Genomic DNA, 22,844 nt, shown 5'->3' with positions numbered 1-22,844 from the left:
AAGAAAATCGAAATTCAAGCCACAGACAGGGAAGAAATACTTGCAACACTTGTTTGACTTGTTTCCAGATATATAAAAACCCTTACAACTCAACAGTTAGAAAGCAAAACAATATAATAAAGATCATGAACAAGGACAATTAACAAATAAAACAGAATGATGGCCAAGCAGCACATCAAAATTGCTCACCATCATGGAGCATCAAATGCTAACTAAATCCACAACATATGCCACTCCACACCCACTAAAATGGGTAAGATTTTAAGAAACTAACAATACTAAATGTTGATGAGAACATGGAGCAACTCTTAAAATGTAAAATGGCACAACCAATTTGGGAAAAAATGGGGCGATTTTTAACATAGTTAAACATACACCTAACCTGTGAATTAGCAATTTTGATCCTAGACTTTCTCACAAGAAATGAAAATTCCTATTCGCCATGAGACTTGTGTAAGAACATTCACAGTAGCTTTCTGCATATGTTCTAAAAAAATTTTTTTAATCCCTTGAACTATCCAAATGGCCATCCATTTTCTTAAATGGTTAAACAAATTGAACTATATTAACAACATAGATAATATGTTCAACTGTAAAAAGAGCAAAGGAGTGGTAACTGCAAGAAACATGGGTAACTAAAAAATACACTTGTGTGAATAAATTCAGGTGCTGGTGAGTACTTACTGTATGATGCCTTCATGAGGAATTCTAGAACTGGTAAATTAAGACAAAGTAATAGAAATTGCATGTTATTGCTGAGCTGGGAGCTGACCCCCAAAGGGAACTTTCTGGAGTGATGCCAACGTAACATAGATGGGTCACATGCACACCAGCTGTGGTGACAATGTACTAGACGTCTGTCAAAATGCATTGAATGGCACATTTGAAATCTGCACATCTTATCATATGTAAATTACACCTCAGTTAAATGTGGTTTTTTTCCTTTTTTTAAATTTTTATTGTAAACAAATAGGATATATGTTGTTTCTGTTTGTACATGGAGTCAAGGCATACCATTTGTGTAGTCATACATTTACATAGGGTAATGTTGTTTGATTCATTCTGTTATTTTTTCCTTCCCCCCACCCCTCCCACCCCTCTTTTTCCTCTATACAGTCCCTCCTTCCTCCATTCTTGCCCCCCTCCCAACCCCCGATTATGTGTCATCATCTGCTTATCAGTGAGATCACTCACCTTTTGGATTTTTGAGATTGGCTTATCTCACTTAACATGATATTCTCCAATTTCATCCGTTTGCCTGCAAATGCCATAATTTTATTATTCTTTATAGATGAGTAATATTCCATTGTATATACATACCACAGTTTCTTTATCCATTCATCAACTGAAGGGCATCTAGGTTGGTTCCACAGTCTGGCTATTGTGAATTGAGCAGCTATGAACATTGATGTGGCTGTATCTCTGTAGTATGCTGATTTTAAGTCCTTTGGGTATAGGCCAAGGAGTGGGATAGCTGGGTCAAATGGTGGTTCCATTCCAAGTTTTCTAAGGAATCTCCACACTGCTTTCCATAGTGGCTGCACTAATTTGCAGCCCCACCAGCAGTGTATGAGTGTACCTTTCTCCCCATATCCTCGCCAACACCTGTTGTTGCTCGTATTCTTGATAATCGCCATTCTAATTGGGGTGAGATGGAATCTTAGGGTGGTTTTGATTTGCATTTCTCTTATTACTAGAGATGTTGAACATTTTTCCATATGTTTGTTGATTGCTTGTAGATCTTCTTCTGTGAAGTGTCTATTCATTTCCTTAGCCCATTTGTTGACTGGACTATTTGAATTCTTGGAGTAGAGTTTTTTGAGTTCTTTATATATTCTGGAAATTAGCACTCTATCTGAAGTATGAGTGGCAAAGATTTTCTCCCACTCTGTAGGCTCTCTCTTCACATTGCTGATAGTTTCCTTTGCTTAGAGAAATCTATTTAGTTTGAATCTATCCCAGTTATTGATTCTTGCTTCTATTTCTTGTGCTATGGGAGTCCTGTTAAGGAAGTCTGATCCTAAGCCAACAAGGTGAAGATTTGGACCTACTTGTTCTTCTATAAGATGCAAGGTCTCTGGTCTGATTTTGAGGTCCTTGATCCATTTTGAGTTGATTTTTGTGCAGGGTGAGAGATAGGGGTTTAGTTTCATTCTGTTGCATATGGACTTCCAGTTTTCCCAGCACTGTTTGTTGAAGAGGCTATCTTTTCTCCATTGCATATTTTTGGAACCTTTGTCTAGTATGAGAAAATTGTATTTATTTGGGTTTGTGTCCGTGTCCTCTATTCTGTACCATTGATCTATCTATTTTGGTGCCAGTACCATGCCGTTTTTGTTACTATTGCTTTGTAATATAGTTGAAGTTCTGGTATTGTGATACCCCCTGCTTCATTCTTCCTGCTAAGGAATGTTTTAGCTATTCTGGATTTCTTATTCTTCCAGATGAATTTCATGATTGCTTGCTCTATTTCTGTAAGGTACATCATTGGGATTTTAATTGGAATTGCATTGAATCTGTATAGCACTTTAGGTAGTATGGCCATTTTGACAATATTAATTCTGCCTATCCAAGAACATGGAAGATCTTTCCATCTTCTAAGATCTTCCTCAATTTCTTTCTTCAATGTTTTGTAGTTTTCATCGTAGAGATCTTTTACCTCTTTGGTTAGATTGATGCCCAAGTATTTTTTTTTTTTTTTTTTTTGAGGCTACTGCAAATGGAGTTGTTTTCCTCATTTCCCTTTCAGATGTTTCGTCGCTTGTGTATAAAAATGCTTTAGATTTATGCGTGTTGATTTTATAGCCTGCTATTTTGCTGAATTCATTGATGAGGTGTAGAAGTTTTCTGGAGGAGGTTTTTGGATCCTCTAAATATAGAATCATGTCATCAGCAAATAGTGACAGTTTAAGTTCCTCTTTTCCTATTCGTATTCCTTTAATTTCTTTAGTCTGCCTAATTGCTCTGGCTAGAGTTTTGAGGACAATGTTGAATAGAAGTGGTGAAAGAGGGCATCCCTGTCTTGTTCCCGTTTTTAAAGGAAATGGTTTCAGTTTTTCTCCATTAAGAATGATGTTGGCCATGGGCTTAGCATAAATAGCCTTTACAATGTTCAGGTATGTTCCTACTATCCCTATTTTTTCTAGTGTTTTGAGCATGAAGGGGTGTTGTATTTTGTCAAAGGCTTTTTCTGCATCAATCGAAATAACAATATGATTCATATCCTTAAGTCTATTGACATGATGGATTATGTGTATTGATTTACGGATGTTAAACCATCCTTGTATTCCAGGGATGAACCCCACTTGATCGTGGTGCATGATTTTCTTAATATGCTTTTTGATACGGTTTGCCAATATTTTGTTAAGGATCTTTGCATCTATACTCATCAAGGATATTGGTCTAAAATTTTCTTTCCTTGATGTGTCTTTTCCTGGTTTGGGTATGAGGGTGATACTAGCTTCATAGAATGAGTTTGGTAGGGTACCCTCTTTTTCTATTTCCTGGAAAACTTTGAGAAGTATTGGAATGAGATCTTCTTTGAAGGTCTTGTAGAACTCGGCTGAGAATCCATCTGGTCCTGGGCTTTTCTTGGATGGTAGGTTTTAAATGGCTTCTTCTATTTCATTGCTTGATATTGATCTGTTTAAACTGTGTATGTCCTACTGGTTCAGTGTGGGAGGAGCATATGTCTCTAGAAATTTGTCAGTGTCTTTGGTAGATTCTATCTTGTTGGAATACAGATTTTCAAAGTAGCTTCTAATTATGTTATGTATCTCAGTGGTGTCTGTCGTGATATTTCCTTTTTCATCACAAATTTTAGTAATTTGAGTTTTCTCTCTCCTTCTCTTTGTTAGTGTGGCTAAGGGTTTGTCTATTTTGTTTACTTTTTCAAAGAACCAACTTTTTGTTTTGTCAATTTTTTGAATTGTTTCTTTTTTTTCAATTTCATTGATTTCAGCTCTGATTTTAATTATTTCCTGTCTTCTACTACTTTTGCTGTTATTCTGTTCTTCTTTTTCTAGGGCTTTGAGCTGTAATGTTAGGTCATTTAGTTGTTGACTTTTCATTCTTTTCTGGAATGCGCTCCACAAATGAATTTTCCTCTTAGTACCGCTTTCCCAGAGATTTTGATATGTTGTATCATCATTCTCATTGACCTCTAAGAATTTTTTTATCTCCTCCCTGATGTTTTCTGTTATCCATGTTTCATTCAATAGTATATTATTTAGTCTCCAGATGTTGGAGTAACTTCTGTTTTTTTATTTTGTCATTGATTTCTATTCTCAGTCCATTATGATCTGACAGAACACAAGGCAGTATCTCTATTTTTTTGGATTTCCTAAGGGCTACTTTGTGGCATAACAAATGGTCTATTTTCAAGAAGGTTCCATGTGCTGCTGAGAAGAAAGTGAATCCGCTCATTGATGGATGGAATATTCTATATATGTCTATTAAGTCTAGATTATTGATTGTGTTATTGAGTCCTATGGTTTCTTTGTTTGATTTTTGTTTGGAATATCTATCTAGTGGTGACAGCGGTGTGTTAAAGTCACCCAGAATTATTGTGTTGTGGTCTATGTGATCCTGAAATTGAGAAGGATTTGTTTGATGTACAGGGATGCACCATTGTTTGGGGCATAAATATTTACTATCATTATGTCTTCCTGATTTATGGTTCCCTTAAGCAATATGAAATGTCCTTCTTTATCCCTTCTGACTAACTTTGGCTTGAAGTCCACTTTATCTGATATAAGAACGGAAACTCCTGCTTTTTTACTGAGTCCATGTGCATGGTAGGTTTTTTCCCATCCTTTTACCTTTAGTCTGTGGATGTCTTTTTCTATGAGATGAGTCTCTTGCAAGCAGCATATGGTTGGGTCTTTCTTTTTAGTCCATTCTGCCAGTCTATGTCTTTATGATGAGTTTAGGCCATTAACGTTCAGGGTTATTATCGAGATATGATTTGTAGTACCAGTCATTTGGCTTATTTTTGGTTTTTAAGTTGGCTTGGTTTCTCCTTTGATTATTTTTTCTCTAAGGTAATTCCTCCCTTTTTTGACCTCCATTGTTGTTCTTCATTTCCTCCTCATGGAATATTTTGTTGAGAACATTCTGTAGCGAAGGCTTTCTATTTGTAAATTCTTTTAACTTTTGTTTATCATGGAAGGATTTTATTTCATCTTCAAATCTGAAGGTTAGTTTTGCTGGGTACAGGATTCTTGGTTGGCAACCATGTTCTTTCAGAGCTTGAAATACGTTGTTCCAGGCCCTTCTAGCTTTTAGAGTCTGGGTTGAGAAGTCAGTTGCTGTCCGTATTGGCCTCCCCCTATATGTAATCTGATGCTTTTCTCTTGCAGCCTTCAAAATCCTATCTTTATTTTGAATGTTAGGCATTTTCATTATAATGTGCCTTGGTGTGGATCTGTTGTGATTTTGTGCATTTGGTGTTCTGTAAGCCTCTTGTATTTGATTTTCCATTTCATTCTTCAGGTTTGGGAAATTTTCTGATATTATTTCATTGAATAGGTTGTTCATTCCTTTGGTTTGTATCTCTGTGCCTTGCTCAATCCCAATAATTCTTAAATTTGGCCTTTTCATGATGTCCCATAGTTCTTGGAGCTTCTGTTCATGATTTCTTACCATCTTCTCTGTCTGGGCAACTTTATTTTCAAGATTCAATATTTTGTCTTCATTGTCTGAGGTTCTGTCTTCCAAGTGGTCTAGTCTGTTGGTGATGCTTTCCATTGAGGTTTTTATTTGGTTTATTGTTTCCTTCATTTTCAGGATTTCCGCTTCATTTTTTTTTTTTTGAGAATCTCTATCTTTTTTGCTTCCTGCAGGTGCTCTTTCAGCTTATTGGTATTATCATTCATTGCCTGCATTTGTTCTCTTATCTCATCCTTTGCTTCGCGAATCATCTTAATCACATAAATCTGAAATCCTTTTCTAACATTTCTTCTAACATACTGTCATTGGGTTCTATTAATATAGAATCTAGATTTGTTTGGATCATTTTCTTCCCTTGTTTTTTCATGTTGTTCATATATCTTCCCCTCTAGCAATGCAGATCTGGGGTATTGCAGATTTCCCCCTATAGGTTTATAGTGGCCCTATAGGTTTCCAAAACCCTTTCTTTAAGGGGAGATTAATATTAGCAGTGCCCAATTCAGACACTATGCAATCCTAGACCAAATAGCCCCTATGAGGACAATAACAAAATTGTCATAATAAACATAATGAGTTCAAATATTATCTTCAATAAAACAAATAGATTTGCAATAAGGTCTGCAGTTTCTAATGGAGGACAAAGAGGATGCAGAGGGATGTAGAATGTGGCTGTTAATGGGATAAGAAAAGATTATACAGAAGTTCTAGATAATAGAAAGGGTGAGAGTGTAATCAAAAGAAATTGGATGTTAGCATGCAAAAAAGGGAGAAAGAGACTCTGAGGGAACAGGTAAACAAAAGGAAAAGAGAGCAAGAAAAGTAAAGAAATAAAAACTTAAATTTTTTCAATAAGGAGAAAAAAGAAAATCTACAGTATAACAGTTATATAGTAATGAAACCTCCCAGTGTTCAGTAGCCTGATGCATGAGAAGTACCTGACATTGAGCTTCAAGCCTCCAGCAGGCTTCTCAGGATGGGATTTGTCCCACCCGGAGATCGGAGCTACGGCTTCCAGGATTATCCAAGATGGCCGCTCTGGCTTCGAAATGTGTTGGCAAATGGGGAGTTGCAGCTCAGGGGTGGACGTGGTCAGCTGGAGGTCCTGGAGACGGGATGCAGTTGGTCTGGCAGGGGTCCTAGAGGTCGGGTGTGTTTGGTGTGGTTGTGGGATCCTGGAGGTCGGGTGCAATCAGTCGATTATGGGTCCCAGTGATAGGGTGCAGTCAGTTGGTCTGGGGGTCCTGGCGGCAGGGAGCAGTCAGTCAATGTGAGGGCCCCAGAGGCAGGAGTGATCGGTTGGGCTGAGGGATCCTGGAGACGGGGCTCAGTCAGTCCAGCCAGGGGTCCTACGGGGCCTGGCTGTTGTCTCAAAATGGCGGCAACCAGTGTAATCAAACCTGCAGGTACTGTGACAGAGAACTTCCAGGCAACAGCAGGCAGCTGGCGCTCCCCTGGTGATCGGCGATCAGTTTGGTGACTGTTGTCGGATGATCGGGAGGTGAACCTTGTGCGTTGGGTGATGGATAGGTGTAAGGCAGGCGATGGACAGGTGAGAGACAGGCAAATGGCAGATGGTAGGTGCCTGACAGCGAGCAATCTGCACTCAAAATATGCTGGCAGACTGCAGGTGATCACAGCAGACAAATGGGATAAACACCAGGGGATCGATAAGCAGCAAGAACTGCCTCACCGAGAAACAGACATCCTCTGCTTGAAACCGGAGTTACGGAGCGACAAGGAACGCAGCCTCCCTCTAGTCCGCCATCCTGGATCTCCCGTGTTTTATATTTTTAAATGCAGAATATAACTTAAAAACTAGAAGAAACACATTTGGGAGTAGGAGTGGGCAGGAGGGAAGGTAATATATTATTATCACTATTATTATATCATGCCTTTTGGTGACGAGTGCAACCTTTCCTGTTTCTTAATCATGCAATTTGTTAACAGCTTGTTTTCTTTTGAATACTGTTTTTCTTCTGAGCACTCAGATTTCTTGTTTCAATTTGGACTAATTACTTGCTAGGCTTGCTACACAGGTTGGCTTCTGGGATTTGTTTTATTTATTTCAGTGCTTAGATTGATTCTATATCGCTCTTAGTTTTCCTTTTTTCCTTCTTTTTTTAATTTTTTTAGTACATTTGTGAGTCCTTCTTTCAGAGGGTGTTTATAGAAGGCAGATTTTTGAGCCCTTCCATGTTCAAAATTTTTGGACTTTGTTCTTGGATTCGATTGAAAGTTTGGCGGGGCATCTAATTCTAGGCTCAAAATCATTTTCTCTCAGAACCTTGAAGTATCACTGGATTTTCTTCTAGTTCCAATATTGTTTGTGAGAAGATGGATAACTTTGATCATATCCCTTTGTAGGTAACCTGTTTCATTTTCTTGAGAACTTTTTGGATGTATTCTTTTGCATTTTGCTGTTCTAAAATATTGTGATGATGATATAGATCAGCTTATCCATTCAACAAATATTTATCACAGATATTGATTGCCAGGAACCTTACAGACTAGAAATAGGTCTGTAAGATCCCTGCTCTTGTGGCTGTTAAAATAAAATGTAGACAAATAAATAGATGAGAAGGTTCCAAGAAGGCTACACAACAGGGGAAGAAGATAATGAAGAATTGTTGCAAGAGGAGGAGACTCTTGAGATTAGGCGGTCAGGGGAGGGGGCCCTCCCTGAGGTGACATTTAAGCAAAGATCCGGGAAAAAGCACTAAGAAAACAGGAAACCAAAGGATCAAGGTGGGAATGGACTCTTGAGTGTTTGGAGGCAGAAATTAGCTGGAGAGTTAGGGAGCAAAGCTGGAAGGGGTAGGAGATGAGACCCAAGAGGCAAACAGGAGATAGACTCTGAAGAGCTCTCAAGGGGCCCAGATCTTATTCTAAATTAGGGGGTAATAAGATCTGATTTAATTTCAAAGAGCTCTCTGGCAGTGGTATGGAAAATGGGTTCATAAAGAGTAGAAACAGGAAGGCCAGTTAGGAAGCCATTGCCATCAATAGCACGCAGCAGTAGTGATTGGGATAGAGTCACAGTAGAGATGGGACCAAGTGGTCAAGTGGGGATCTTAGTTGGATGCTGTAGGGAAGAAGACGAAATCAAGGACCCCTCCGTTTTCACCTGAGCACCTAGGTAAGTGGTGGGCCATTAACCAAAACAGGGAAGTCTTGAGGAAAAGCAGGTTTGGAAGAAAAAATAGAGTGTTTGGACACAACTAAGTGGAGGCACTGACATAGTCTGTGCCTGTGTCAGATAGTCCAGGCAGGCGAGAGGTCAGGCACTTAGGTCTGCATGTCTTCGATGTGTCAGTGGTGTTTAATGCCCTGCTTGATCATTGATGGGCCCATTTGAATTTTATTTATTTTTAACTTTTTAAAAATTTTGGTGATGCTGCAGATCAAACCCAGGGCCTTGCCTATGCTAGGCAAGCACCCTACCCCCAGCCTCAAGCCCTTTTTGCATGATATCTTATGTGTCTTCCAATCTGGAAAAGTTCCCTTTTTTTTTTTTTTTAACTGTCTATTTCATTATGATCTTTCCAATTCTGCTGACCATTTCTTATGCCATGGATGTTAAACTTCCTGGATCTCTAACTTTCCTTCATTTTCCTCATCTCTTTGTGCTTTTGTGCCATGTCTTAGGAAAATTTTTTGACTCCTTTTTGTCTTATTGGTATTGCTTCATGCAGTGTTGCTTTGATCCTTTTTTCTTTCAAGACCTCTTGTTTTCTGGTGATTGTTTTTTTTTTTTTTTTTTTTTTTGGTAACCTGTTCTTGTTTCATGATTGATATTAGAATTCTATTTGTATCCTTACAATGTTCTCTCCTCATATTATTTCTGCTATGGTCAGTTGTTATTTGTTTGTCTTGGTCCTTCTCTTTTGTACTATTTTTCATGGAAAGTTAGGAGGTCATAGTACTCTGTCCCTTTTTATGAATGAAGAACTACTTGCTTGATCTACCTGTCTGGGAGGGTTTTCATACAAGTGGGCTGCCCTATGGGCCTTCCCCACACCCCAAGTGGGGAATGATTTAGTACATGGAGTGTATCCAGTAGCAACCTAAGTAGGACCCAGAAGTCAGGCCAAAAATTTTGAATGCTTTTAAATTTAACAGCGTATGAACTGTCGAGAGATCAGTAGGTTACCCCTCCCTGAAAACACATACCTAGATAAGTTTTACCAGTTGATCAATGCTGTTTTTGAGGTATTGACAGACTAGTAGTGTTTGCCATGGATGTGAGAGGGGGGAGCTCATAGCAAGAGCTCTCAGGCATTGTTCTGGCTTCCACCCACAGAGCTGCCAAGGACTGCAGTTCAGAAGTGTGTCATTCAGCTTCAGCTTGAAGGAGATGCTCATGGATTGACTTTGAACTCTGGGAACACTGAAGACAGTCATTTCAGGGAGTCATGATTCGTGGTTAAATGTATGTAAACCTTCCTTGGTCTCCATTGCTAGAATGCTGACAGAGGGCTGACCATAGAGGAAATCAGTTTGAGCAAAAAGTATTCAGTCATGTATTAGTCCTAAAATATGTGTGTGTACACGTGTGTGTTTCAGCAAGTGACCATATTACAAGGTAGATGCAAAGTTATTTGTGGAATCTTTTTTAAAAAAAATTTTTATAGTTGTAGATGGACAGAATGCCTTTATTTTATTTGTTTATTTTTACATGGTACTAAGGATCAAACCAGTGCCTCACACGTGGTAGGCAAGCACTTTGCCACTGAGCTATAGACCCAGCCCTATTTGTGGAATCTTTATACCTCTGTTACCTCCACAGTTCTGGTTAACCAGAGTTAACTGCATTTGACCTTATTTTAATGGCTAATATGACAGACAATTATTTATTGACCCTACAGAAGAAACTGAACAGGATGTTGTCCTTAGCAACTTGGAAAGACAGCGTTGAATTTTTTAAGAACACTTTAGTTTAAAAAAAGGACATGAATCAACAGATTTTTTTATCCACAACGGTAAATTAGGGCAATGAACACAGGAAGAACAAAGAGTTCAGTTGCAAGATGGGCCAGACCTGATTCAGCCATGTTGAACAGAGTGGCCACTGGGGGAAATTACAGTGGGTCACAAGATTCACAAGTCACCGAGACAGTTTTTTTTTTTTTTTTTGTTTTTTTAGCTTTTAATTTTTTACAAACTGCATTTTGATTCATTGTACCCAAATGGGGTACATTGTTTCGTTTCTATGGTTGTGCACAATGTGGATTCATACCATTCGTGTAATCATATGTGTACGTGGGTAATGATGTCTGTGAGACAGTTGTAAACAGAAATATCCAAAGGGAAATGAGATGGTGGGTAAATGATGACTAGGAGGGAGAATGGGCAAGAGCTGTGGATATGGCTTCTTCCAAGAGCCGTGCTGGTGGGATCGACGTGTGAAACAGATGGGAGAACAATAAGGAGTGCTGAGGCCTGCAGCAAATGCAGAATGAGCATGGCTTCTAAAGACATTCTAATTCAGATTTTGCTTAAAAATCATATAATAGCCAGCCATGTAGGAATTTCTCAGACCTCACAGTACACCCTGTCTTTGGCATCATGAGCACTTTAGCAGCCCCTCTCTTCAGAACCACTGCTTGTAGCAGTTGTGCACCATCAGGTGACTTGTGAGCTGTGATAATGCTGATAATTACCGAGCCACAGTGGTCTCCTGGTGCTGTGTTTTTACCTTCTCACGAAGGGCAAAGGGGAAATCCTTAAATTCTCAGTTCCAGGAGAAATACACCCAAACGCAGAAATACACTGAATGTAAACACATTCCATCAAGTGATTGTGCAAGAACAGTTATCTGAGGAATTGTGATTTCATCACTGTTTACTGTGAGGGTCTTTCTCCTCAAGTATGAAGGGGATATTGAGGAAGAGTTCACTGCCAGTCGGCAGACGGGAAGGAGTTTCAGAATTAGCTCCGCAAGAGCTGGGGAGATGGTTCAGTTGGTAGAGTGCTTGCCTTGCATGCATCAAGGCCCTGGGTTTGATCCCTAGCACTGCAAAAAAATAAGACAAAACAAAACAGAATTAGCTCCTCGAGGCTCTGTTAACCAAGTGAACACAGCTAATTGATTGGCAGCTGGCTGATGTCCATGAAGATTGTCTGTGTTCTCAAAGTCAAGGAACATGGTGGTTCAGAGCTAGAAGCAGTGTAACCCCAGGAGAGCTGCATCGTAACAGACCATCAAGGGATAGTAGAAGACATATTTCAATTAAAACTGAAATCAAGATAGACAACGGCTTCCTGTTTTGAGGGCTGGGAATGAACACCATGACCTTTCAGCTTCTTTAAGTGTTGCTAGACAGGGAGAGAGAGAGAGAGAGCAAGAGAGAGAGAGAGAGAATTTTAAAATCCATTGTTTGAAACATCTATTAATTATGTAACAGGTGTAGAAATTGGCTAAAATATGGAAAAAGTGTCTACAAATTAGAGCTTAGCAGAAATAGGATTTATAAGTCCTTTTCCTCTTTTTTTTTGCAAGGGAAGAACCATATAAGTTGATTTAGAAAAAGAAGAAGTGACAAAAAACCACCTTTGATATAAAGATCATTATCACCAGGGTCTCCATTTAATTTGTGGAGACATGTAGAAGGAAAAAAATGGCCCTGGTTGGGGTGGGGCTGGGGTGGGGTGGAGGTCTTTCTGTTATTTTCCTCTCACACCTCCTATCGGTTCATGGCATTTTCTATAATCAGAAAATTTTGTAAAATTGATATGAATGTTGATTAGGTGGAAAAGGCAAATTGATGTCACACTCACAGATTTAGGTGGCCTCAGTGAGACTCGAGCGTTAGGTTTTGCTGTCTCCGTAGGAACATGTGAGGGGTTAAAGTGCATCTCTCTTGGGCTTAAGAAAATGAATTGGTGGAACAATACTATTTCAGACCATTGGGTTGATGTAAGTCAATATTCTTGTCAAAAGGCAGAAACTGAGGTCAGAGAGACTAAAAGGAGGACAAGTTCAGTTCAAGGCACAAGATTAGCCAGAGTCAGGTACAAGACCAGACTCCAGGGCTTCCAGTGGCAGTGCCAGTTCTCCTTCAACTCTGATCTCATCATTTGGTTTAAATTTTTGAGCTTATGCCTAAGAGCAGTTTTATTTCCAGTGGAAATGACAGTCTGTGTAGGTTGGCAATTTTGAAAGGGTGGTCAGTGTAATGTCATACGTGAGGTGTGCACTTAGGTGTTTTCATTCTGGGTGAAAAACAACATTCTGGATGTTCTGAACCCAGCATCTGAGCAATTCACAATGGTGAATTGTGTGGCAAATTTCAGTTCCCTAAAAAATTGTGTGTGTGTGTATATGTGTTGGTGAAGTGACCTAATCACTTTCCAAAGCCCCACCTCCTCACACTGTCCCTTAGGGGTGATAATTTTAACATATGAATTTTGGGGGGGGGGGGGGGACACAAACATCCAGACCATAGGACCCACTGTTTAAATATCCCATAGTTACCTCTCCATTTAGGACTTTCAATATCCTATTTTCTAAGTACTAAAATAGAAGCATATTATTTCTGAACAATGATATGGTTGAAGCAAAACTCGTGTTATCTGGTATATCACTTAAGCCAGAAGTAGAGATTTGGGGTTTAAAAAAAATAAAACGAACCCTTACACCCTTAGCACGTACACATATCTCGGTGCCATGTAAATTATATCTACTCTTAAAAGAACTCTAGGAAATGTGAGTTTTAGCTTACACACAGAAAAGTGAAGTCCAGCTTCTGAATATATCAGAAAAAGGTTGACAGGTAAAATACGGCCAGAAATTGCTTGTAAAAATTCACCTTAATAAAGAAAATATATAGATGGATTTTTATTAGCATATTTAACCAACAGCAAAAAACTGGTTTTTGTCTGTAACATGCCAAGTTTTCTCAAAAATGAATCTGTATAATAATCACCCTAGATTTGGATACAGTTGATAAGTGAAGATAGTAATGAAGACAGAGATGTTTAGGAAAAAAAAATCTCAAGAAATAAAATATACCTATGACATGGGTCCTGGGATTCTGCATTTATAAGCCCCCAGGTGAAGACCCACTGCCCAACTGAGGACGATACTTTGAACAATAGAGCGTGTATACTGTCTTGATTGTGCTAAAACATGTACAAAAATCAATTCTCCAATAAGCTATAAAAAGCCTTTAAATGTACTTAACTATTTTCATTGGGAAAGTGGGAAGTTTCAGGAAAATAGAGTGCATTTCTAAGTGCAAGTACATGACATTTATAATCACTTACTATTAAACTTACCGCAAATTTTTGTGAGGTCTCATGTCCTTCATAACTTGTGACAAATGCTCCTTTTACCCTAGATTTTTTCCTTATCAGGAAATGGGCTCAAGTGGGCAGGAGAAGTTTCCTCCCCAGACCTGCAAACAGACAGGGTGCCCTGGAGCCTCAGGCTGACCACAGAAAGGTCGTCTAGAGCCATCAGTACAGGAGCGCTTTGCACAAAAGTAACTCTGGAGGCTACCACCGGAGAGGAAAAAGTAAGAGGGCACAGCTCCAGGACTCCGCCCTGACTCCACTATAATCCTGACAGATCAGGTTTTTGCATTAAATAAAGTTTGTTCTCCTAGGTGTTCACCGAAGAAAAGTGAAAACATACGTCCCTAATACTTGTACACAGCAACTTTATTTATAATAGCCCCAGACTGGAAACAACCCAAATGCCCTTCAATAGGTAACTATGGTATAATTGAACAGGGGGTGCTATGGTCCAGATGTTTGTGTCCCCCCAACTCCTGTGGCAAAATTCCTACCCCAGTGGATGACATTAGGGTGTGGGGGGATTTGGGAGGTGACCAGGTCACAAGGGTGGCAGCCTCATGGATGGGATTGGTGTCTTTATAAAAGAGGCACCTTAGAAGGAGAGGGTGCTCACCTGCTTTCTCCCATGTGAGGATGGAGGGAGCTGCCTGCCACCTCGGAGAGGCACCCTGACCTCAGACTGACCTCCCGCAGAACCGTGAGAAGTCGATTTGTGTGGCACTTTGTTACAGTAGCCTGAACTGACTAGGACCCTGGACCACTGCTCAGCACTGGTACACACAGCAGCAGGGGTGACCTCGGCAAGCGCTGAGGAAAAGAAAAGAAGCCAGGCAGGCAGCACATGCTGAAGGACCCAATTGGGAAGTCTAGAGCAGGTTGCTGCTGGGGAGCGAGGACAGGTTGGGTGGGGAGCAAGGACAGGTTGGATGTGACCCAGAGGGACTTTCTGGGACTGTGGAAATGTGGTGGTTACATAGGTGTAGCCACCTGTCAGAGCCTTGAACCCTACACTTAAAGGAGGTTAAGCTATAGTTTTTAAAACCTAATGTATGAAAAAGGAGTTTGGAAACCAGAGCAGCTATAGGAGAGTCAGGCCCAAAGAGGCCTGTGACTGCCCCAGAGTGAGACATAAGGTCACGCCCAGCCCTGCTGCCGCTCTGCTCCTCTGTCCTCACAGAGTCCCCACCACTTGTGAAAGCTTCCATCATTTTCCTTCTGGAAAACATGCCATCCAGACACTTGGCTGGAGTTTGGGATTCAGACCGATTTCTCCTCAAGGCGACTCTCACTCCCCACCACCCAGCGTGCATGCGGACGCTGGTCTAGAAAAAATGGTTTTGTAACCTGGAAACAAGGCCACACACCTGCCCTGCTCAGCCAGGAAGGCTCTTTGCTCCCACAGGCCTTAGGCAATTGAGCTAAACTGAATTCTGCAATTGAGCTGGGCTGAGCTCTGTAATCACACAGCAGACTTTTATAGATGGAATGGGTATGCCCAGCCCCCACAGGCTGTCTATCACATGCACACGGCTTCCATTCTGGCCCAGGGCCTTCTGTTCATCACCTAAGTGTTCTTTGGAGACTTCTCTCATTGAAATTTCTCTGATCTAGATGTAATGCATTATGTGGAAGAAACATGCCAAGCCTGCCAGTACAATGCCACTTTATAGAAGGGGCTTGAATATCTGCCAACTGCAGTATCTACAAGGAGGTCCAGAAACAGTCCCCCCCGGACACCAATGGACAATGGAATGTGTCTGTTGCCTGTTCCCTTTAATAGAGTTAACCAGTGTTTTCTTTCCCCAGTACCTAGAACAGTGCCTGGCATATACAGGTGCTCAGTAGTAAGTGCATAAGTGATGCAGACTCTATGACATCTTGTTTGTTTGTTGATTAGAAAGACAAATATCCTATCAAAAGCTTGCATTTATGAGCCATAGTTTATTTATGGGACTTTCCATGCCAGCATGTATGTGTATCCACATGATGAGTGGTAGAAATAGCATCCAGACAGAGGACAGAACATGTGCAAAGGCTCTGTGGCAGGGAGAGCTCAGTCTGCTGGAGACGAGGAGGAGCTAAGCAAAGACCAGAATAGCACTAGGAGTCTCTGGGAAGAAAAACAGGGAACAGATAATTTGGGACCTTATGGGTCAAAATTTCTTGGTAAGGGCTTTCAGTTTTATTCTAAATGTGATCGAACAGCTATTAAAGCCATTAAAGTGCTTTAAGGGCATGACTTAAGATTTGTTATAAGATTCTTTTTTTTCCCTCCATGCAAGAAAAGAGGGTTGCAGGTTGTAAGCATTAGGGCAGGGAGGCCAGTCTGGTGCTGATGTCATGATCCATGGCGGGAGGCCATGGTGGCCGCCATTACAGAGCTTACCGTGTAGGTGGAGAGAGGAGGGTGCATCCAAGGCAGAAGCTGGTGAAGAGAACTTTCTGAGCAATTGAGGAGGATGAATTGAGTAGGATGAGGAGGAGGAGGAATCAGGAGTAACCACTAAGATCCTGGCGTGAGAAATAATATATGGAAGACTAAGCAATGAACACATTTTGGTGGGGGATCAAGAGTTCTTTTTTGGACCGATTGATGTCAGGCAGTTGTCTAGGCAGTTGGTTGTGTGAGATTAGAGGAATGTCAACACTGGAAAGAAAAATTGGGGGTCATTAACATCTGTGCATGGTATCCATAGCCACCGGAGTTGACGATAATGCTGCAGAGCAGGGTGGAGCTGTGAGGAACCCCAGCATTTGGGGCTGACAAACAGCTCCTGGTCCATTCTCACCACTGACTACACAGTGTTCTCTCCCATGGTATTGGCCGACACTGTTTTGAGTGACTTTCATGCATATCTTTAAACAGCCTGCAAGATGTTTTAGATGAAGAACAAATGGTGTCATTTCAGAGGCTGTGTAGGGGAGAAAATAGCAGAGGTACTCCCCATCAAAGAAGTGTTACTGGCACTATTTGTATTTCCAGCCACTTTCCTTGTCAATATCACTGTGTGTGACCCCTGCAAGGTGCCAGCTCCACATGCGCAGGAGAGATTGGGTGGACCTGACGCCCAGAAGGGAGTGTGGTGGAGCGATGCTCTCTGCTGTACCTGCTGGTCAGCTGGAGCCCGGCAGTGGCTAACAGTGTTCACCGTGACCGCTCTCATTCGATTCCACTCACAGAGAACAAGGTGTTGCCTGGACCTGGCAAAGTCTGACACCTCAAACAGCCTTCCAGTTGAATAAGTGCTGTTCAATGAATGGACACACGCACCCATACCTACAAGAACACTTTCAGTCAAAATAGGCAGTTAAGAAAGGGTGTTTTATGCCACCAGCCCAGGTTATCTGCTCTGTCACTCACACACCAAGTTTTCTCTTTTCAGCTACACGTGCAAGGAAACGCTGCATGCATTTATTCTACTTTTCTTCTCATTTCCAGATGCTGGCATCAGATTGCCGGGTTTAAATCCCAGCTCAGTCGTTGACTGACTCTGCAGCCCTGAGCAATTCGACAGACCTTGGTTTCTTTACCTATGAAACCGAAATCACTGTGGTGCCCACCTCAGAGCGACGCCGTGAGCTCACATGGGTAATGTGCGCAGAACCAGCCAGGCACGCCTGAGAGCCCAGGAGGTGTCAGCTCTCAGCACCCTTATCATTAACTCTGTGATGACGATCATTATTCTTGGTCACTGTAGCTCTTTTATGAGGATCAAAGTTAGCCTTCAAAGCCACTCTTGCTCCAACTGTCTGAGCCAGAAAATAGGCCCAGAAGTGGCAGATGTGATATTCCAGATGACAAGCAACTGGCCCAGCGCCTTATAGATGCTGTGGTGACATGAGGCGGTCCCAGCCTTGGGGCCTGGTGGATGGCACATGTCTGCCAGCTCGAGGATCAGGGAATTGCTTCCTCCTACCAGGTCCAAGGCCTGCTGTAGCCAGAGTGGCACAGGCAGGCGTGAAGGAACAGTGGCTATGTGGGCAGCCCCAGGCGGGGCCTTGGTGGGAGGAGGGGGCAGGTGCAGGGGGAGTTTGGAGCAGTGACTGCTTTCTTGCATCCTGGCAATAGGTCTGATCATTCCACGGTCTGTCTGCTGACCTCAGCCTGTGAGGACAAACCAAGCATTGCAAGAACCCAACTCTGGTTCCCCACTGTCCCCACCATCACCACCTACCAACACTTCCTGGGTACAATCTAGTCTCTTGGTGCTCATTTACCTGAACTAAATCAGCTCAGCTTGGAAGAGTGGGGGGCTGGGCCAGGGCTTGTGGGGAGCTCACACGTGCTGCCTGCTTCTCCTTTTCCGTTAGGACCCATGGTGCCTCTGTGGGGCTCCAGAGACCCCCGAGTCCTCGAGGGCCAGAAGTCGAACCAGGGCCTGACAGGTGACCAGCTCTGGGTCCTGACATCTGAAGGAGACCTTGAAGGACAGCTAGGTCCCCAGCCACTCTGGTTATGTAGCCAAAAGGAGAATGCAGAAATAAATTGTAATACAGTCACACAACAGGCTTCCTCAGAGAAATAGAGTAAGTAAAATACCAAGACTCACAAAACAGGCATCGGGCAGGTATGATATTCAGAGAAGGAAGCTAGACTCAAAAGCCACTCTCACTCCATGCAAGGGTGTGTTTTGTTCCCGTTCTTCTTCACTCTCTGGTCTCTTCCTCCTCGCTCTCTCTGGCTCCCCCTTGCTCCAGCTTCTTTGAATCCCTCTCACTGGCTGCCCTTGAGGAACATTTGGACATTCCTGCAATTCTGTTCAGAGCAGCTGGGGACCCTCCTTTAATTTGGCTTATTTTTGGCGTGAAGCCCCAGATCAATGTCATAAATATGGGTCAAATCATGTCACTCCTGCTTACAGTCTTTTAATGGAAACCATTGTACCCAACCTAAACTTTAAACTCTGCCATGACCTAAAACAAGGGCTGGTAAACTACAGACTGTGAGCCAAACCCCCCTTGCTGTCTGTTTTTGTCAATAAAGTTTTATTGGAACAGCTACATGCCCAATATTTGCAATTTGTTTAGGTCTGCTTTCAGTTTCAGTAGCAGACTTGAGCTGTTGTGTTGGAGACCTTTAACATTTAGCCACCTGTCCCTTAGTAGAAAACATTTGCTGACCCCCGATTAGAAGATCCCCTAGGATCTGACCACTGCCTACCCCTCCAGCCCTGGGTCCATCTCCCTACCTCATGTGCTCCAGCTAACCACCACATTCTGTGCCCCTGGGGCCTGCCCACTGGCTCTTTCTCTGCCAGGAATGCTCCTGGGCACCTCCCAAGGCTGGGCCCCTCTCATCAGTTCAGTCTCAACCCTGAGGAACCCCTGGCCTTATTCTTCCGCCTCCCTCTCAAGCTCACTGACCTACTTTACTCCTTCCAAAGATGGTTGTTTACTTCTCTATTGACTGCCTCCCCCAGTAAAAAGGCAAACCCCACCATGACTGGGACTTGGTCACTCTCGTCTACTGGTGCACCCCTGCAGCACTTGGATACCATGACCTGCCGTGGGTGTTCAGCAGACACGAGGCAAATGAATGAATGAAGGAATGAAGATTTTCTAAAAGGCAGCGCTGTGCAATGGAGCTCTGGAGTAGCATGTGTCACATGAAATGCTTTTTCTATCTGATGATCACCCACTCTGCATCTTGCTTCCCTTTGACTCTCTGTGCACTAGTGGTGTTATGCCCATTTCACAGTTGAGGAAACTGAAGTTCAGAATGGTGGATGAACTTGCCCACAGTCACACAGTAAGTGGCCAAGCAAGATCAGACCTGTCTGAATTCTGTGCTCACCTTTCCCCAGTTGCCCTGCTCTTGAACCCAGACGAGATGGCTTTGACTCTTGCAAATCCACCTCCCCTCCCACAGAACTTCTCTGTGGGCTGAGAGAAGGACACACACACCCCAGCTGGCAGATAACATCTTAGAATCTGAGTCCAGGCTGCACATATGCTATTGATCTGCTACCCTCATTCATTTTTTTTTAAATCCAAATAAAAATGAAGCCCAGCAGTCAATCTGAATTAATTAGCTTTTCTGGCAGCTACCATCTGAGAATTAGGAATTATCCTGAGCCAGTAAATTCTAACTGATTCTTTTTTCGTGGTGTCAGATTGGATTAAAGGAAATGTTGTGGGTAAAATTAAATGCTACGCCTTTCTTATTGCTTCAGTTGCCTGAAGATAAATGCTTTTCATGATGATAAATATACCATAAATTCTTGTAACAATAACTGAAATTCAAATAAATAGGCTGTATAACCCCATGGGACTGTAATTTTCCTTTTATAGTCAGCTTGTTTACTGTTTATTGAAGAGAATGCCTGGTCGTTGCCTTTGAGGGATTTTAAATCTAATGTTGGTCTGGATTTCTTGAGGAAAGCCCCAAGCCAAGCACCTGTCTAGATCTTTGATTGTCTGTACTTTGTGCAAAGGTTACAAGGGCACAGAGCTGGTGATCCTGAAGGCTGGAGTGGGCAAGAGTGAGTGAGAGAGGAACTAGAGTCACGACCCCTGGGTGCTGTACTCCGGCCTCAGCCACGCCCCAGATGCATCTCAGCACGCCCCAGATTTCTCCTCTGCTAAATGAGGTATTTGTAACTGTCCTGCACATACCATAAATGTGGCCCATTCCTGAGATACTGGGTGTGACCATTTTAAAAACGGACAGAACTTGCTCCTGACATCACAAGAGATGAGTGACTTTGTCCAGTGTCCTCATGAAGCCAAGCCCTTGTCCCAGAGCTGTGGAGTGGTGGCCCAGGTGGCCTGGGATGCAGACAGCATGTGGAGCCTGCCAAGCCAGAGAGGGCCTGAGCACCACAAGAAGGGCCCCAGCCAATGGAGACACCTGCTGCACGCAGCACGGCAGCCAGGAACCCAGAGCATCCATGTCCCACTGAGGTGGGGCAGACCTGAACTGATGTTCAGACCAAAGGGTTAAGCAATAGCTTTAGTACTTTTTCAAACCCAGATCAGCATAGATTTGGACCAATAGTATTGACCCAAGTGCTATATAAACCCCTGGACTAGCACACTCAGGCAGTAGCTCCCATCAGGAGTCCCTCTCGTCCCTGCAAGATTTGTTCCCGTTCTTCACACTTGAATAAATCCTACTCCTTTCACTCTGGCCTTTCACTGTCCTCTGAGAGACAAGAACCCAGAAAGAAGTTGGAGGTGGGGTCTGGGTGCTGAGGTCTTTTGCAACACTGGAAGGCACAGCCTGCCATGTGGAGCTAACAGCACACCCCTCGATGGCCATGGAGAAGACTCTGGCTTGACTGGCTGCACCCCTGGGTGGCTGACCTAACGTGCAGGCCCCGCCCACCAGCAGAAGCAGAGAATAGAGTTTCTTCTCAAACTGGTTTCACTAAAGCCACTCTGACACCATATTCACAAGTTGAAACGACAGAAAGGGAGAAGAAACACCAGGTGTTGGCACTGGTAAGGTAAACGTTCCCTGCTTTCAGTGAAAAGCAAAGTTTAACCCACACACACATTTCTCAGTATGTAACAGTGTGTTGAGTTGGAAGTTTTATATGTATAATGGCTGAATTTCCAGAGTGAAAAACTCCAAATTAGGTGACAGAGAACCAGACCTCTCAAAAAAAAAAAAAAAAAAAAAATCACCGAAGAGATTGAAAACAATTGAGAAAGTTAAAAGCAAAAGAAGAGTTCCGGAGAACTGTCTGGGGAGAGCTGCTGCAGGCTGGGAGTCTCCCTGTACTTCCCTGCAAGGTGAGATCAGTATCCAGCCAAGGGAAAGATGTGCTGCTCAGCTATTGCTGCCTAACAAATCACTCCCAGACCCAAGGACTTATTTAGCTCACCAGGCTGCAGATTGGCTGGGGATTAGCAGCTCTAGGGTGGTCTCCTTAGGTCGCTGCCCACGGCTGGGTCAGCAGGCCCCTTCTGATCTCTTCTGGTTTGCCTGTGTGTCTGGGATTAAGAGCTGACTGTCTTGCTGCTTTTCACCTCCCACCCCTCAGAGGCAAGACGGAGTTTGGGAGTTTGTTCGCATGAAGGGGCAGGCCCAAGGGAGCAGCGCCCAGGGACTCTTAAGGTCTGCACTTGGAAAAGGCACATCATTATTTCCCCTGCCTTCTATTGTCCAAAACGAGCCACTATACTTGCCCAGGTTCAAGGCAGGTTGCTTAATAACAGAAGGAACATCAAAGACAGGTTGGAAAGGGGTGTGGCCAGGGCAGGAGGGTTGCAAGGTTTTTATTTTTTAATTACACACGGTTCACATTTATTTCTGTTGGCATTGTTGATACCGCCGTTTATCGGTGAGGAGTTCTGCTTCCTCAGATGTTGAAGTGTAACACCAGAGCAGCACGCCAACGCAAGCGTATTAAGCAGGTTTTATTTAAAGGTGGTAACAGGGATTTCTCCTGGGAGGGAGAATGGACCCTGGCTGGTGTTCTGGTATCCCAAGAAGTGAGAGCGCCCTGCATCTTTCATAGATTAGTCTCTTTGTTCTCCTGCTCTCTTCCCTCCTCGTCTCTCCTTCCTGTCTAGGAGACTCTAGTCCCAGGAGATGCTGGTGAGAAGGTAAAAAGGTGAGCAGCAGATGGCAGGGGAAAGGGCCAAATGGAGCCATTCAGGCAGATAGGGGCCCAGGGGGCATTAATTAGCGATTTCCTGCCTGCAGCTTTTTTGAGAGGGGCGGTATAGGCAGATAACCTTGTGATCAAAAGGGCTCTGGAGACATTGACATTCCAGTCTCCCAGGGGCGGTCTCCAACTTCCCAGACTGAGATGGCCTTCATTCCTCAGTTCAACCCAATTACCTATAATTTTGGTTTCACTGCAAGGAGCACAGAGGCAGGGATCTGCTGCAGGAGGGCTGCTGCCCAGGTCAGAACAGGGAAGGAA

The 22,844-nt window shown here is 42.8% G+C and overlaps 1 protein-coding gene across 1 annotated transcript in view; it reads left to right on the top strand.

Annotated features, from left to right (window-relative positions):
* PLCL2 (phospholipase C like 2) overlaps positions 1 to 20,587 on the top strand; it is a 217,173-nt gene extending 196,586 nt beyond the window's left edge. The window contains exon 7 of the mRNA XM_079115498.1: positions 20,403 to 20,587. Within this exon, the coding sequence (XP_078971624.1) occupies positions 20,403 to 20,426 (24 nt within the window). The 3' untranslated portion in view covers positions 20,427 to 20,587. The remainder of the gene's footprint in view (positions 1 to 20,402) is intronic.
* Positions 20,588 to 22,844: the final 2,257 nt, after the last annotated feature.

Source organism: Sciurus vulgaris (genome assembly GCF_902686455.1).
Source record: "Sciurus vulgaris genome assembly, chromosome: 16".
Lineage (NCBI taxonomy): Eukaryota > Metazoa > Chordata > Mammalia > Rodentia > Sciuridae > Sciurus > Sciurus vulgaris.
The sequence above is the reverse complement of the archived record's forward strand: the minus strand, read 5'-3'. Positions and strand labels throughout refer to the sequence as shown.